The sequence below is a fragment of the Camelus bactrianus genome, chromosome 14 (assembly GCF_048773025.1).
Source record: "Camelus bactrianus isolate YW-2024 breed Bactrian camel chromosome 14, ASM4877302v1, whole genome shotgun sequence".
Lineage (NCBI taxonomy): Eukaryota > Metazoa > Chordata > Mammalia > Artiodactyla > Camelidae > Camelus > Camelus bactrianus.
Window position 1 is genome coordinate 61,805,228 of NC_133552.1, and position 16,745 is coordinate 61,821,972.

The 16,745-nt window shown below is 47.5% G+C and overlaps 1 protein-coding gene across 1 annotated transcript; it reads right to left on the minus strand.

The window, feature by feature from the left end:
• Positions 1–4,424: 4,424 nt before the first annotated feature.
• ZIC5 (Zic family member 5) lies at positions 4,425–11,706 on the minus strand. Its single transcript, XM_074378645.1, has 2 exons — positions 10,236–11,706; positions 4,425–5,904 (listed from the first exon to the last, which is right to left on the minus strand). Exons 1-2 carry the CDS (start codon positions 11,689–11,691, stop codon positions 5,462–5,464), a joined length of 1,899 nt encoding a protein of 632 aa, XP_074234746.1. The 5' UTR covers positions 11,692–11,706; the 3' UTR covers positions 4,425–5,461.
• Positions 11,707–16,745: the final 5,039 nt, after the last annotated feature.

Consider the following 16,745-nt stretch of genomic DNA (forward strand, 5'->3'; position numbering starts at 1 on the left):
GCCCGAGCTTCCCTTGTATCCTAGCAAGGCCGCCGGCCGAGGCCCCGGCGCAGGCTCGGAAGTCAGCGTAGGGGTGGGGGCTTAGGGTGGAGAACCCGAGGGTGTGTGTGTGGGGGGGGGGGGGACAGTTGTAAGACAACTTCTTATCTGCCGCCCCCAACAGGCCCGTGCATCCCCATCCCCAGAGACTCGGCGTGAAAGGTTGGTGCGTTTCCCCCTGACTTCTTTTTGTCTGTTGCCGAGTGGCGTCTGCAAGTCTGAGCTGCAAAGTTACTGATTTGCAGGCTGCATGTTAAGGCAGCCCATGTAAGTAATTTCTCCGGGCACCCCAGCAAAGGAGAACAAATCGCTGACAAAGGCGAGCGCTTTCGATTCAGCGGCGTCGTTAAGGCAACCCCAAAGTATTCCTCCTATAATAAGTTCCACTTCAAAGGGTTTCTCATTCAGCGGTAACTGCTTCGCACTTTTATTAAGTCCGGGCTTTTTCACTCGGAGGAATCATCTGTTTGGTTATTTTTCATCGTGTTTATTTTTCACCATTCACACAGTACTTGTATTAAATAAACAAAGAACAATCGCTCTGCAAATAAAAGTGCTTAGGTGGGGAGAGAAGGAAGAGGAACTGGGGCTGGGGCTCTCCTGCCCGGCTCCCCACTCTTCTGACATCACCCACCCCCACCCCCACTTGGCTTTCTCGCTCCTCTCATTCTTCCTCCTTTCTCTCAAAACGGGAGGTTCTAAGGCGGAATCTTGACAAAAGTGGATGGAAAGACATATATATGTATTACATGTATTACATCTATGTAATGTGATATGTAATATATATTTCTAATCAGGTGAAGACTGACTGAGCTAACTTGGCGTGAAAGAAAAGGTCACTGCAACTGTATCTTAATAGAGTGTCTCGAATCACTGTGGACCCTCTGCCAGAGACTCCCCTGGCCATGCCCATTGCCATAGCAATGCCGACGCTCAGAGTGGATGTACTATAAAAGCTGTATTTTGAATTTCAAAGAACATGCCTTTGAACTTCTCGCTGCCTGATTAGGCACTCTGGGTTGTGTGTGAATGTGTGCCCCTGAGTGTTTCTGCGTGGGCATGGGTGGGTGGGGGATGGCAGAGTATGAGTGTCTGAGTTTTTGTTCATTGAGGGGAAGTATGCTAGCAACCTCAGGGTGGTTTCTCTATGGGTCTCCTTCCCAACCCTCCAGCCCTGGATGGGTGGGGTTCCTGGCTATTTTGGTAGACCTCGGGTGGATGGGCCAGTGGGCAGTGTGGTGTGACAAGCTGAAAGTATTAATATGTTGCTGGATTGTTTTGTTTCTCTTGTTTTCAGCTTTCCTTTCTTCCTCTGATTTAAGGGGATCACTTGAGAAATCAGATTGTCTCCGCACCCTCCTACCCAGTTGTATGTCCTAACCAAACTGGAATAAAAAATACTTTAGGTGAACATCTCTTGTCCCCTTTCAAAAAGAGATGCTCGATTGATAGATAGAACCACTATGGTCTCTGAAAGCACCCACAAAATGTGAGATGTAAATGGCAAGACTGCAGAGTCTGCAGACTGTTGGGCCTAGCTTTCAAGGAGTTTGGGCCTCCTCTTTTCCTGTCTCCAGTACTATCCCTCTCTTGTGGCCGTCTCCAACTGCTTGAAAAGAATATAATCCCCACCCTCAAGCTCTTTCTTAGTACTTTAGATTTTTAGGAGCATTAGCTTTACCAAAGAACATCCTGAATGGGGAAATATATACATAAATAATACAAATAATCATGTGTTTGAAGATTCTCCTAGCCTGGAAAACAAAGGTAGATGATTTAAGCAGTGTCTGCAAGGGCCACGAGGGCCACGTTTTGCCCAGGAAAGATGAAGTCTTTGATGATAGCCAACTTAGTGTCAATACGTGGCTTTCTTTGAGGCATATTCAGATGGGAACGTCTTGCTTGCCAATTGCCATAGAAATCTTAACACACCATGAAGATTGTCCAAGCGCCAAGCCTTCCGTTCTGGACTAAATTACTTTGAAGTGGCGCAGGACGAGCAGTGGTCAATTTTAACTCTATAGACTGGACAGAGAACGCTGGGAGTGGGAGATTGTGCGTTTTAAAGCAGAAAATAAGAAGGGGAAACTTGTTTTATGCACTCTATACAAGGTTCTGCTCTTTGTCAGATATCTTTTATCTTTTATATTTCCCATGAATGATTCATGTCTTGGTGGCTTTGTGTCACCCTTCTTTTCACAAGAAACTTCATTAGAGAGCTATAAGTTTTCCCATTGATGGGGGCCTTCATTTATGAGTGTTTTTCTCCTTCGTGTGCTAGTCATTGTCATCTGGCTTCAAACGACTCTTTGCAACCTGTTTCACCTTTACTACATTTAACAAACCTGACTTTTAAAAACCTCTATAACCTTTTAGAGAACTGTTTGTTGACATCACTACCAATTGTTTTTAACTACTTGCCTTTTATCAGTTTTGTATCAGCCAACCTAAAAACAAGCAAACGTGTTCAGCCTTGTTAATGTGGATAGCCAATTGTATTACTTTAAGCCACTTGGGGTATTTTGTTGCCACAAATCTAATTTCTCTTTAATACCTGCCCCAAAATGCTGAGCTAAGTTGCTTATATCCACTCTACTTCCAAATAAAACACAATAAAATTGGATTCTGCTGCTACCACCTGATACAAGAGGTATTTGATGTGCATGACTCAACTTCTTTCAGGATGTTTAACTCCATAGCCATCTTGGTTCCTGATTTTTGTATCTGGAAACCTCTCACTGTCCCTCCATCTTTTTCTTGTTCTTTTTTACCTTTTTCTTGAGAAGCTAGGCAGCAAAGGAAGGCTAAAATTTGCTTTTCAGCTCTCTACTGATTAGGATCACTAAGGATATTATTAATTTTAACAAATGAATGCAGCAAACCCGAAGATTTATGCTAGTGTTCCATGCAACCTGCAGAGCTTACTCTTCATAAATATACTGTATTTTCTAGATTAGATTGTAAATTAAACCAAACTGTAAAAATATTCTATTGCTTGGGGAGGGTGAGGAAATAAACTGATCAAGGGAAGAGAGACTAATAATTACTATAATAATCACCACATGAGCAACCTGTTCTGTCTGGAAGAGAATGGCAGAACTATGTCATTATGTAAAACATAAGCAGTACATAGGAAGAATACCTTTATTAAATTTTTTACTTCATAATCATTCTTTCTATTGGAGGTACACATTTTGTTTTCATTTTAGGTGTATCACGATCTGGCAGAGAATTAACCTATGCATGGCAAAATACATAAAATACATATTCCTTTGTTTCATAATAAATAAACCTGTAGCATAATAAAGAATAGTGCAAACTACCATTGAAAAAGTTGTATAAATAAAACAACTCATTATAAATCAGGAGTATTTTGTTCTAATAAGTTTACGATACATAAATTATCCCCACAAAGTTCATAGCTCATCTTTGTCTATTTGAAAGAGCTTTAAAAGTGAATAATATGAAAATCAAATAAACTTTTAAAATGTAGAATTATTTTATATTCAAGTTTTATGGTCTTTTTCTTTATAAAGGAGGGTCTGCATGTTTCATATTCACTGCTACAATCTGAAGACAACATTGAAAGGCTTTCAAAGTGACAGCACCATGCACTGTACTAGTGATAGAATATATCTATAAACTATATATAATCTCATCAACACAATGCAAAAGAGACATGCAGGAAGAGTCCTGATTTTCACATTACATTGTTCATTCAAGTAAGTTTAAAAATATATTTTCCCATTTTCCTTCCTTTTTTTTTTTTTAAATAAATGGTACACCATAAATGACAATCTTTCACCAAAATGTATAATATAATTCTTTGGTGTGCTTTGAACTCTTCCAGAAAAAAAAAAAAAAAAAGGATGTCTGACAATAAATTAATTCAACTGTACAAATAATAGTGTTCACATACAAGTTATTAACAATGACAAGACTACATCAACCACTCACAGCACACAAATTTCTACAAACCCTGGGGAGGGGGTGTCTTCAGGGTCTCTGAGGATAAATTAGTGCTCTTTAGTATATTTGTATGATGTTTATGATGGACTATGTTTTGCACACAAGATGTGTTGTACCAACTGAAAATAAATTGACTAAGAGTTATTGTCCTAGGTCCTTGACCTTTCTTATACTAGCTTGACAGCTCTGGCAAAGGTCACACATTCATCAGTGTTTGGTGGTAACTATAAACCTTTAAAAATTTTTAATATGTATAGCAACTCCCTCCCCTCTTTTAATGTAAATCATACTTTCATTTTCAAATGGGATAGTTATGCGTGCTCAGGTGGAAGAAAACGCATCAAAATGCAATTTCAGGTATTGAAAAATAAGGACTTTTTAAAAGGTTGATACAAGAGTATAAAAGAGGGGTTGGCCTCTTTTTAAAACAACAGCGTTCCCAAAAAGTAGGCATGTTGCCAACATCACACCTCCTTACACTTACCTGTTAATTTTGGCATCCCAAAGAACTTATGCTCTAAAACATAATCTCTTTATTACACAAGAAGTTTGGACAGAGTAAAGAGGCAGCATCTGAGATTTCAGTTTAAAAAAAAAGAGGAGAAAGAGAGCACTTGAATTTCTTCTATTTTATCAAATATCACAGTTTCACAGTTGTCTATTACAGCAGCTTTTTCTTCTCTCCACTTAGCTTGAACAATCACAGTAGCACAATATATGGAGATGAACTAAGGTTGCTGCATCTTTTTTTTTTCCTTTGTTAAATCATACAAGCAGGGTACTGAAGAAATAATCCTGTATAAAAATAGTGTTACGGTGAGATCAGTAATAAGAGTAGAAATCAAAAATTATAAGTATTAGAACTTAAAGGGTTTTTTACAAATATTTTTGGACACAGGTATAGTCCAAGATCTGTGGGCAATGCAGCAAGTGTGTGGTTTACAATCAAGAGGGCTTTGCAGAATTAGGGCCCAAGCAGGAGGCAGAGACTCCAGAGAAGCGCATTATGGTGTCAAAGGCATTCATGAGGCACTCCAGGAAATGCAGAGGGCCTTGTTGCTGTGTGGAGTTCTGACTTCATGCTCTTTCTCTCACCCTTTTAAAAACCATATATATTGCATTGGCAGTGTGTATCTCGATTAACTGATCCCTCCTTTCATTTTCCCTGGTACAGTTTGCTCCCAGGCCTGTCCCCCTGCAACATACAAGTCCAGCTTGGTTGGGTTTGTGTTTGTTTGTTTTCTAAGAAAAAAAAAAAAAAAAGCCCAAATATCTTAATTAAATTAATTAAATGTACAAACACCATAGGGTTTCATACCGAATAAATAGGGCTAATTAGACCCGGTGGCAAGTCTGAGTCATGGGTTTGTCTCAGGCTCGGCATTGTCTCAGGTTAGGATATGGTCCAAGGGCTCCCACTTATTATTTTACTTATTATTATTACTGATGACTTCTAATGTATCGTCCGCACAACTTCAGAGTTCCCATATATCTCCTCATCTTCAGACTCAGAAGTGGTTCCGTTGCTGGAAGGGGTGTGGAGGTGGCTGGGAGCCCCACTGGCCTGGCAGACGTACCACTCATTGAGATTGGTCACCTGAGGGGACAGAGTGCTAGAGCGACTCCTGGTTGGGTCCAGCACAGGGGACAAGGGGGCACCCACTGGAGTCCCCACTGATGAGTAACCCAGGGCTCCTGGAGAAGGCGGTGGGGACTTGCAGTGAATCTTCATGTGCTTCCTCAGGGAGCTCGGGTGGGTGTAGGATTTGTCACAGCCTCGGATCTTGCAGTAGTAGGGCTTGTCGCTGGTGTGGACGTGGGAATGTTTCTTTCGATCACTGCTGTTGGCAAACTTCCTGTCACAGCCATCAAATTCACATTTGAAAGGCTTTTCCCCTGCAAGAAAACATAGGAAAGATTACCAAGTGCTTTTCAGAGACCTCTTACTTGAGAGAGAGATCTCAGGGCAAACATCAGGATGCATTTCCCATTCTCTTGAAGGCCAACTCCCGGCCTAATTCCTACTCCTAATTCCTATGTTCCAGGATGCCATGGGGAAGGGATACTTCAGGGACGGGCCTGGTGTCCCCTGGCCTGGAGGCTCTCCTTGGACCTGGGCTGGATGTCAACCCCTGTAGTACCGTAGGGGTCAAGGTGAGAATGACTAGTGTGTGTCCTGGCTGTGATACCAATCCAACTAGGACCCAAATACCCACGTCCTCGTTCCCCTCAGGATCTATACATGCAAGAATTCAAGCAGATCCCCCTGCCAAGATAAATACCGATAAAATGACACTTCCAAAGACACAGCTTGGGTGAAGACCAAAGAAAAAGAAAAGAAAAATAAACACATACTCAATTAAAAGCAAACTGGGGGTGGTACAGTAAAATTATAATAATGGCATTTGGTTTCAGAGTGTTCCCAGGATTTCACTGGTGGAAAAGGAAAGGAAATATAACAGAATCCTATTCTCTTCAGAAATAAAGATACCTATGAAACCCATGATCTCACCACTGGATTTTTTTTTTTTTTTACAAGCCTAGTTGGGCAGAGAGGCTTGTTGGCCTCTTCATTCTGCCAGCCTTCCTCACAACTTGCTGGACAGTTAAGAGCCTAGGAGAACAGAACCTTAACAAATGTTAGTAAAGACCACAGGCCTAAGCCAGAACCTGGCATTTACCTGATGCCAGAAGTAAGCTTATTCTAACATTGCTTAAGAGTCAAAAAAGATCAACCATTTACCAGAGTCTTTAGGCCCAAGGCCCCTTTAAGCTGCTCTACCCACCCCAGTAACACAATGCCCTTGAACACAAGGCCCCTAGTCCAGGTAGTAGAAATGCTCAGCAAGACAACTAGATATTCTGCCACATCACATCTTGGTATTAAAAAAGCAAAAACAGGAAGACTTAGTATCTATGAACTTAATGTATTTGAGTCCATAATTGAACATGTCATCTCATACGTATTATGGTATAATGATATATTCCTTATATTTAAATGACATAAAAAAGAAAGTTAAATTTCTGTATATTTCAGCAGCTACTCTGATGACACAAAAAGAATGATCTTTTCCTTGGTTTTTAATAATTTATTTTTTTTAAGTCAAACTATTAAGACAGCTTAGTGTACATAAGTTTCTGTGGTAGATTTTTCTTATACAAACATTTCAGTGTATTGTTCTCTTTTTTATTTCACCAATGATGACTGCTTCAATGCCAGAGTATGTTAGCACATCTGAAAGTATTTAGAATGTAACTTATCCTACCTGGAAATATTGTTTAAAAATAAAATGAAATATTACTCATACACCTCCTACAATGATCTATAAAGAAAGGGGAAAACACAACATAACGCAATGATAATCATAACCTCTAAAAATTCTCTGTAGGTGGGCTGCAACAAAAACAGTTAATCGAGTTTTATCAACACCAGTTATTTGTCCTGATTTCTGTATTTCACTGTAAGTTGGAGATAGTATTAATTTAATACAGCATTCTTCCAAAAGATCGTAATCAGCCTTTCCTCAACATGGAGGATTAAGTGGTTTTATTCACCCTATGCCAGTGTGCAATTTTCCCCCTTTTTTCCAGAATTCTCACGTTTCTGCACAAGCTACATATCCCGGATTGTGAAGAATAAACGGCTTGAATATTGCTGGTTCTGCTACTGCACATGGTAAAGAGAAGCATAAAGAATCAGACCGAGTAAGGGCAGATAAGGAGTGGAAAGAAAGGTAAAGAGCAGGGATAAAGGAGATAGAGGAAGAAAGACCAGAAGGAAAGGGTGATAGAATCTCCTGTTTTACTCAGGGGGGCCTAAGAAGGGGGGCAGTGATCAAGTTCCACCTGACTACAAAGGGTGAAAGACCTGTGTTTACATTTCAGATTCTGATAGAAGGGTCACGTCAGAATTTACTTACAGAGTTTGAGAGTGAGGGGAGCTACGTGTGATAACTCGAGTCCAGTCCAGAGGAAGGTTATAAACGGAATTGGGGGCACGTGGGTCAGAAAATGGGCCTTCGGGAGTGGCGGGGATTATTCCCTTTGATCAATCTGTTCCTGGATCCTGGATAACTCCCGCAAAAGCTACAGCTTTGTGGTTGGGAGGGGAGTCCGGGGCGGCCCCTCCCTGGACACAATGCTCAGTGGCTAAGCCGCCCAGGGACCGCCGAAAACACCCAGCGCGGGTTTGAGCATCAACGTGAGGGCGTTCGCATTCCTCCCGAGGGACCCCGCCAGATCCACGCAGCCATCGGAAACCCGGCTGGAATGCAACCTTGCGCGTGACGAGGAACCCGAAAACAAAAGGGCCCCCGGATCCTTCTGGGCACCCAGGTCCCCGCCCCCAGAAGCTGGCAAGCACGACCCCTGGGGCCAGCCCTCCAGGAGGGGTGGGAGGCAGCCTGTCCCCCCGGGGCCGGAGAGCCGGCCGGGGTCAGCTGCCGCGCCATCAATTTCTAGTTCCTTGCTTGACCTGGGCGGAAACGGCTCCGGGCAGCCTCCCTGCCCGCCGAGGTAAGGTCCACTCCCCCTCCGAGGCCTAGAAAGGCGGGAAGGGCCGAGGCCGGCTCTGCTTTTAGGGGTTCCGTTTGGGAACGGCTTCACTCCCCGCGCCCCGCACGCGCGGTTCACATTCCCGGGCCTCCGCCCAGTCGGGAAGTTCTGGGCACAGGGGCCCGCAGCTGGTTTAGCGGGCCAGGGAATTTTTACGCCAGCCTCGTGGGAAATTGCCTTTTGGAAAAATCATTAAGGCAGACTGATCCAGATGAGAAAAGAACTGTACTGGCAAACGAAACTCCCTCCCAGCCGGTCATCAGCCAGTCCGCAAGCGGCCTGTCAGGTGCCGGCGACAGGAGAAAGGCCCGGGGCTTCCAGCCTTGGGCCCCCGGACCTGGCTTCTCTCACAAGTCCCTACAAGGCTTCTGCCCGGGCCGCTGGCCAGGCGTTGGGGCCCACGCCCGGCCGCTGCCTCCTCGCCGCCGCAGCGTCGATAAATCAGCCAAGTAATTACTGAATGTAAACTCCAGTTACTTAAGTGTCCTCCGAGGGGTAATATTGCCTGTCCCTATAAATCCCGACTGCGCTCGCGCTCATCAGTGCTTCTGCCAAACGCGCTCGTCCGTACGAAGGGGCACAAGACTCATGGGGCCATCCCACTGCCCCGGGCCGCAGCTGCCCTCACCCAGGGCCGTGGCACCCCTAAAGCAGGGCTCGGGGTGGGAGGGGTCACCACAGCGCCTGGGGCTCCCCCCAAGTTCCAAGGCGTGGTAGGCCCCAAAGACCAAGGGAGGCTCTGCAACTCGCCCTGTCCTCCTCCAAGTAGAACCTTCTTTAAAAGGACAGAATCCAGTTTCTCCAGCACCCTCTAGGGCATGTATGATAAAATGTGTGACAGCGCGAGCGAGTATAGGTGTATATGAAGGTGTGTAAATGAAGTGTGAGAGTGTATGTGGAAGGTGAGTGTGTCCCAACAGTGAGAGAGGAATGTATGAGGGAATATGGGTGTGTCAAGTTGTGTGATGTGTGCGCACATGAAATTGAGTGTGGAGTGTGTAACGGTGGCGAGTGTGTGCGCGTGTGTGTAAGAGGAAGGACTCGGGGAGCCCGAGGGCTCATTACTTTCGCATTTTGCACCCCGCCCGGGAGGGACAGGACCCCCCTCCCCTCCTGGAGGGGCCACACCGAGCTGGGCCTGGTGGCCCCAGTACCGCAGCAAATCCCAAGCGCCCCTCGCACGCCCTATCTTCCGAGCGCGGTGACCGCGCGGGGCTTGCTATCCGATGGGGAAGGAACGAGCCACCGGGGCAGCTCCAGCTCCAGCCTCCCTTCCCCATCGCCCTCCCCAAGTTCCCGGGGCCGGGCGGATGGGGGCTGCCGACCGTCCTGGGCGCCTTCCTGCTCCGGCGGCTGCTGCTTCTGCTCCGGGGCGGCGGCGGCGGCGGCTGGAGCGCGTTGCCGGTCCCGGCGGAGGGGCTGCGGGAGCGCTGGAGACTCCACCGTGTGGGAACCCAGCGCGGGGCCTGTGTATGCTATCGAATTACTTATTCATAGAAAAAAAGGGGGGGAGAGAAAAAAAAGAAGTCACATGTCCGGGTTATACGTATGCGAAGAGAAGCAGCAGAAGGAGGGAAAAAGTAAGGCGAGCAGGAGAAGGAAGAGAAGCAGCGGCAGAAGCGGCGGCGGCGCGGGAGGCGGCGGCGGCGGCGCGGCCGGGGACAGACACCCACCTGTATGAGTGCGCTTATGGATCTTGAGGTTCTCGGAGCGCGCGAAGACCTTGCCACAGCCCGGGAAGGGGCAGGGAAAGGGCTTCTCGCCGGTGTGCACGCGGATGTGGTTGATGAGCTTGTATTTGGCCTTGAAGGGCTTGCCCTCGCGCGGACAATCCTCCCAAAAGCAGACGTGGCTGCTTTGCTCGGGGCCGCCCACGTGCTCTACCGTGACGTGATTCACCAGCTCGTGCATGGTGCCGAAAGTTTTAGAGCAGGGCTTGGCGCCGCCGGCCGGGGGCGGTGGCGGCGGCGGCGGCGGCCCGGCCAGCTCGTCGGGGTCGATCCACTTGCAGATGAGCTCCTGCTTGATTGGCTGCCGCATGTAGCGCAGGAAGGCCCCGGCCGCCCCTGGGAGGTGGGGGTGGTGCTGATGCGGGTGCTGCGCGGGCGCCGGCGGCGGTGGCGGCGCCGGGGGCGGCGCGTGGTGTTGCAGGTGGGGCCCCGGTCCAGCCGCCGCCGCGGCAGCCGCCGCTGCCGCCAGGTTCAGGTTTAAGTTCACAGCTCCGTAGCCATGCAGGGCGGCGGCTGCAGCGGCCGCAACCGCCCCGTAGTGCGCATCCCCAGAGCGCGGCGCGAAGGGCGGTTCGGCACGGCCGTACAGCTCAGCCGCCGCGGCTGCCGCCGCTGCCGCCAGCCCCAGGCGCATCTGGCCGTTGAGCGGGTGCGGGTGGCCGCCGGGGCCTCCCGGCGTGTCGTGCAGCGCGGGGAAGAGCGCCGGGCCCCCGCCGCCGCTGCCGTCCGGGCCGGCGTAGGTGCCGCTGGCCGAGATGAACATGCCGGCCGGGTGGGGAGGCGGGGCCGAAAGCTGGGGGGAGCCGGTGCCGGACCGCTGCTCCCCTCCGAGCGGGGCCCCGTGCATGGCCACCGCGGGGGCCGTGGCGGAAAGGTCCCTCCGGAGGACGAAGTCCCTGCTGTGGCCTTTGCCGCTGCTGCCGCCGCCACCACTGTTGGTGGTGGTGTAGCCCGAGAGGGCAGGAGGAGGAGGAGGGGGAGGGGGTGAAAGAGAGGGAGGAAGAGGAGGGGCTGGGGGCGGGGGCGCGGAGGACTGCACGCTGCTGCTGCCCCCGCCGCCGGGGTAGGTGCTGGCGCCCGGGTGCACGACCGAGGCTGCAGCGCGGGCGGCGGCCGCTGGGGCCTCGGGCTGTGCGGGGAGCGCCTGTGAGTGAGGGTTGAGGCCAAGCGCGCTCGCCTGGGCCATGTGCTCGGGTCCGAGCGGAGTGATGGCCACGCTGGGGTCAGAGCCCAGGTCCCGAGGGAGGACGTGCGCTGTTGTGGCGCGGTGTTGGGAGTGGGCGGGCGGGCTGCCCAGCGCCGGGAAGCCTGTCATATTCTGAAATGGCCTGGCCTGAGCCGTTGCCAAATCCGCTAATCTCAGCGCTGGCGGGTTCCTCTTGCTCAAAGGGGGCTCCATCAGAACTACACAATCAGACCCATAGACCCTCACTGGGGATACTTTTTTCCCTCTGCCCGCCTTCAAAAACATGTATATATTAGGCGCTCTTTAACTTCTTTGTCCTGGCTTCCTAACTCTGCTTATTCCCGTTCCCACTCTGTCCTCCAGCGATTGGCAGAGCGAACACCACATTTGAGCTGCACAGTGGGACAGAGATTTTGGAAATGGCAAGGGTGGGATTGGAGGGAGCCGCGTGATTGGCAGCAGCCGCGGCTGCCCGATTGGCTCCCTTTCAGGCCCCTGGCCCAGCGGGAATCCGCCCCTGTGCTCACTGACGCCTTCGCTTTCGCTTCATGCCCCCTCCTCCCGTGGAGCCTTGCGTCCCCGCCTCCCCGGGGGATGCCCAAGTTGCACTTGCAGAAAGTTTACGCTGGGCCTGCGCGCGCAGCGCCCCGCGTTCCCATGACACGCCTGGGGGAGAGCGTGCGCCGGCACGCGGCCGAAGGGCGCCGGGCAGCTCTGGGCTGGGGACCCCCCGAGGGGCAAAAGGCTGGGGGGAGCCCCCAACTTCAAAAACCTCCGCTAGCTGCAGGCAGCGTCCGTTCCAGCATCCAAATGCTTTCTACCTCCTCCCTTGAAAGAGCTCCGGGCTGCTCTCTTGGGAGGAGGGTGAACAGATGTATGCCCGTTATCGTACTTGCAGAGGTGATGCTAAAAACTTATTTGGGAAGGACACTCAATCTTTCGAGCACTCACGTAGGGTGCACAGATAGACGGAATGAGGAAGGATATTAAAATCCTATTGGTTGGAAAATGCCAGGTGAAGTCAAAATTAATCTTTCCCGAAAGGAACCGTTTTACCTCGACTTTTTACCTCATGGAATCCTTTTCAGCATGGTTCAAAGGAGTTGGCTCGAAGTGTAATCTCACTGCTCATCGGTTCTAGATCTGCCATTTCCAATTACATTTACCGGGAGAAAAAACATCGGGCAACGATTCTGACTTTTGCCTCTCGGAGCTACAGTGGCAGGCCAGCCAAACAGCATCTCTCTAGAGGGACGCAGCTAAATAAACGATATCCGTTAAGCAGAAGTTCTCCTTCCGGTCCAGAACATATTCCATATGTGTGCCTTAGTTTCTTTGAAAGTGTCACAAATTAGAATTGACCCAATACAATAATTATATTAAAATGAAGCAATATCTTTGTGATTTATTTACTAATAGAATAACCTTTTATCCTGTTATCCTTTTCTAATAAACTCATCTAGAAGAAGAGATGTCTTACTTGAAAACCATAAACACTGGCTTAAAAAATAAGCAAGGCCCTTTCCTTTCAAGCAATTTGCTATCAAATCTTTTAAAAAAGAGAAATAAGTTATTGCATCGCTTTGGGGGGGCAAAGAAATGTGACATCACTCAAACTTTAAGGCTCTTACTGCCCCCAAAGTGTCACTTCAGCTTTAAAAAGAAAACATCTTAAGATTTTGCCATGTTCTATGATGCTCAAAAATTAAAGTCAGGGTTTAAAATTTTAATTTTGCTGCCCTCAGTAAAATTATTTGAAAAAAGGGATAATGACTAAACTGTGATTTTTTTTCTTTTAGGATACAGTAAAACATGTTACCAGCTTAATTCGTTTACAGTCCAAGTTAAAAACACACACAAACACACACAAACTACATAAAGCCATCATCTGGAAGATCGTCCTGAGACGTGATAAGAAATGTTTTCAAAACAGCTGATTCCATAGTCCCATTTACATTGGTGTGAACAATGCTTAACAGGGAATTTCCCTGTGAGTCTTGGGAATGTCATTTCTCTTATAAAACTGACAAGCAAAGAAAATACTACAATCAAATTTCAAATGGGCTTTTTCTTTAAGCTTCAGTGAAACTCAAATACGGAGGAATGAGAAAGGCATGAGTGCAAACAATGAAAAATTTAAAATAAACAACAGTGACAAAAATCCACATCTGTATTTGGAGAGGAAGAGCCCTTTCACAATTTTCGAAGACTTTAAAGGTCTCAAGCCAACCAGGCAAAGTGGAGAGAGGACTGTGTCATCTCTGAATGGTTTATGGAGAAAACATCATATTTGGAATTGTCACCAGTGTCTTTATTTCCTCTCAGAACATTTCAAATGAGTTTCCTTTATTTGAATTTCTTGGCAATAATGTTAGTACTTCCATAATGGGAGCTTTGCATTCAATCCTGCAGGTTATAAGTAAAAACAAAATAAAACAAAAAGAATGAATAAAGAAGGGAGAAAATAATAAACTCAACCTAGCCTTTAATATAGACTGTTGAGTATTTTTATTGTGCAATAAAATGGGTACCTCCACCTCCTTCAAAATAGCTTTTCCTCAAAATTATAACTGCTTTGTTTTATTGAATTGCTGAAATTTAATGGTTTAATGGGTGAAGGCATGAAGGAAAGGCTGTAAAAATGTGAATAATGGTGCAGCAGAGCCGTGCGGAATCTGGAACCCGCCTCCTTGTACAACTCTTGTTAAACACAGCATGATATGTATCTGTCATCGATTTAATATGTCTTAATTCAAATATAGCTCCCTGATCAATTTCTTTTTATGGAAGCCTTAAAAAAGAAAAGACTTTCTTAGGAAGCGATAGAGATTTGTGTCGATTAGAAAGAGGGATATTTACAAAGTGTGTTTAATTAATATTTGCAAATTTATGACCAAACCCAGACCCTAAAAAGATAATTGACTCAGGTAGATCGGCTTGAGATGCTAATTCTTAAAAGAAAGAACAGGGAGCAAAATTTCAATCAACACCAATAAGGCGCCAATAAACCGCCTGCCAATTAAACCTGAGAATGGGCCTAGCAAGATGGTCATCAGAAAGGCTCCCGGTGGATTTCCGGGATTGCCTTTCTTTATAAAAGAGCTTTTTATTTTGTAGACGCGCTTTTTGTTATTGTGATGACCCGCCTGACCCCAGGTGTGCTGATTCTTTTTCAAGCCATTTGAGAGCCAAATCAAAACCCCTTAACATCCCAAGTTTCTAAGGACCCAATAACTGTGTCACACTTCCTAAGTAAACACCAACAATTTCCAGGGTGTTGGAGAAAATAATAAATAGTAGGCTTTTCTTCCTTCCTTCCTTCCTTCCTTCCTTCCTTCCTTTCTTCCTTCCTTTCTCTCTCTCTCTCTCTCTCTCTTTCTTTCTTTCTTTCTTTCTTTCTTTCTTTCTTTCTTTCTTTCTTTCTTTCTTTCTTTTCTTTCTTTCTTTCTTTTTTTTCTTTTTTTTCTTTTTTAAAAGCATGGAGCTGTAGAAGTCGTTATGCCAGTTCCCCTGTGGATTTAACGCCATTATTTTGCGGCGGTGCTGGTCCTCAGGGCGGATCCTCAAAACTCTTGCTGTTGTCTGCGCTTTTGCAGCGGAGGTGCTAGTATAGGGTCAGCAACGTGGCAATCCATGGAAACGCCCTTTCTGGGGTCAACAGGTGCTCCTGGGAGAGCATCGATTTCTAGTCTTCTCTGTTGCACCCTGAACCCCAACCTGCTCCTAGCCCCAGACAAAGGCTCGAAGAGGATGGGGAGGTACAGTAAACGCCAAGCTGGCCGGAACCCGGCGGCCTCGCGGCACTCCGCTGCCTAGACTAGGCGACAGAGCCCGGTCTCCAGGGATGCCCTGGCTGGCGCTTACAGCTTCCTACTGCGCAAAGAGAGGGGACTGCGGCTCCCCAGTGCCCTCCATTCGTCGTCACTGAACAGGGCCAAGTTTCCTTGCGATGGGTGTGGGCAATTAATAAACTCTAAGGGAAGTGAATTGGACATTTCCGGGCTTTTGAGCCTTTGTTTAATTGTTTCGGCAGGTGAGGGGAAGGGGTACGTATGCCGGGGGCAGTGAGGTGGACAAGAAAGGAGTTGGGGGACCCACAGAGCTGCCTTTTATAGCTCTTGCAATTGCTTTCCGGCTCGCCCGTCCCGCGTGGTATCCGCACGGGCGACCTCGCAGAGGGGCTGGATGCCCGGCGGTTGTGGAGTGCCTTGTGCTATTTGGGCTGCGACAGAAGTAGGTTCAAGGGCGGAAAGGGTACCCCCAGTTACCTGAGAGATCAAAGGACTTATGCAGCCCAGCCCGAGGGTGCCAGTGGGCGCTCAACTGGGAGGAGGAGGGTTATTAGCAAACAATGGAAGAGGGGTGTGGAGCCCTATTTAAAGCCAGAGCGAGGTGAACCAAGGGGCCCACAAACCTGCGTTTCAGTTGAGTTTGTCGTGGCCTGAAGTGATGAGGACATTGGGTTCAAGGGCTTTTCCCAAATTAAGCTCACTAGGCGACTAGGCAGCTTGCACTCCGCACTCGGCAGGGACCAGTTCCCACCAGCGAGCCCTTCTACTTGCGATCTGACTCCGTGGAACCTAAGACCCGGCCCTGAGGCCTTGGGTGTCCGATCGCCATCCAGCTTTCAGGTCTCAGAGCTTCTTGGTGATTTGCCTCTGCTTCCCAAGCTTCTGAACTCGAGCTGAATCCTCAGACTCTAAGGATACCTGTGAGCTAAGAGTAACCAAAAGCTTGCTAAAGTTTTTGATCCCTGTCCCATGTACCTGGATTTCCTGAGGATTAGAAACAAAACCAAACAAAAAACCCAGAAGTTTGGTCCGTTGCACAATGGATAGTGCATTGGACTTCTAAAAAACTCAGAAGTTTGGGGTATGTGGCTGTGACTGAAACCTTCGGGTTGATTTGTTTTGGATAGTCAAGAACTGGACTCATCCCATTTCCACCTGACCTTAGTGCTTAAAAGTCCTTGAAAAATTATGGCTCTCTTCACTTCCCCCCTACTAAAAAACTAAGTTGAGTAAAATTGACCTGTCATCATATATTCTCATTTGGTTATCAATCATTTTTATCCTCAGAGATGGGGGTTGTAGGAGGATGGCCTTTGACCCACATTTGACCATTAGGATTGGGAATTTCTTGGGAAATGCCTAATTGTTGTGTTTTAAAATATTCTTCAAAGGTCCAAACAGGAACCACAAATTCCCTTATGTGCTCACAGCTTGTACAACCACCCACTACTTCTTTATATTGGCTCCAAGATGTGC

Excerpts from the sequence above, each read along its gene's own strand:
- ZIC5 (XM_074378645.1), bottom strand. The coding sequence starts at position 11,691 with ATGGAGCCCCCTTTGAGCAAGAGGAACCCGCCAGCGCTGAGATTAGCG. Across the intron at positions 5,905-10,235 it reads CCATAAGCGCACTCATACAG|GGGAAAAGCCTTTCAAATGT; the intron begins GTGGGTGTCTGT and ends GTTTTCTTGCAG.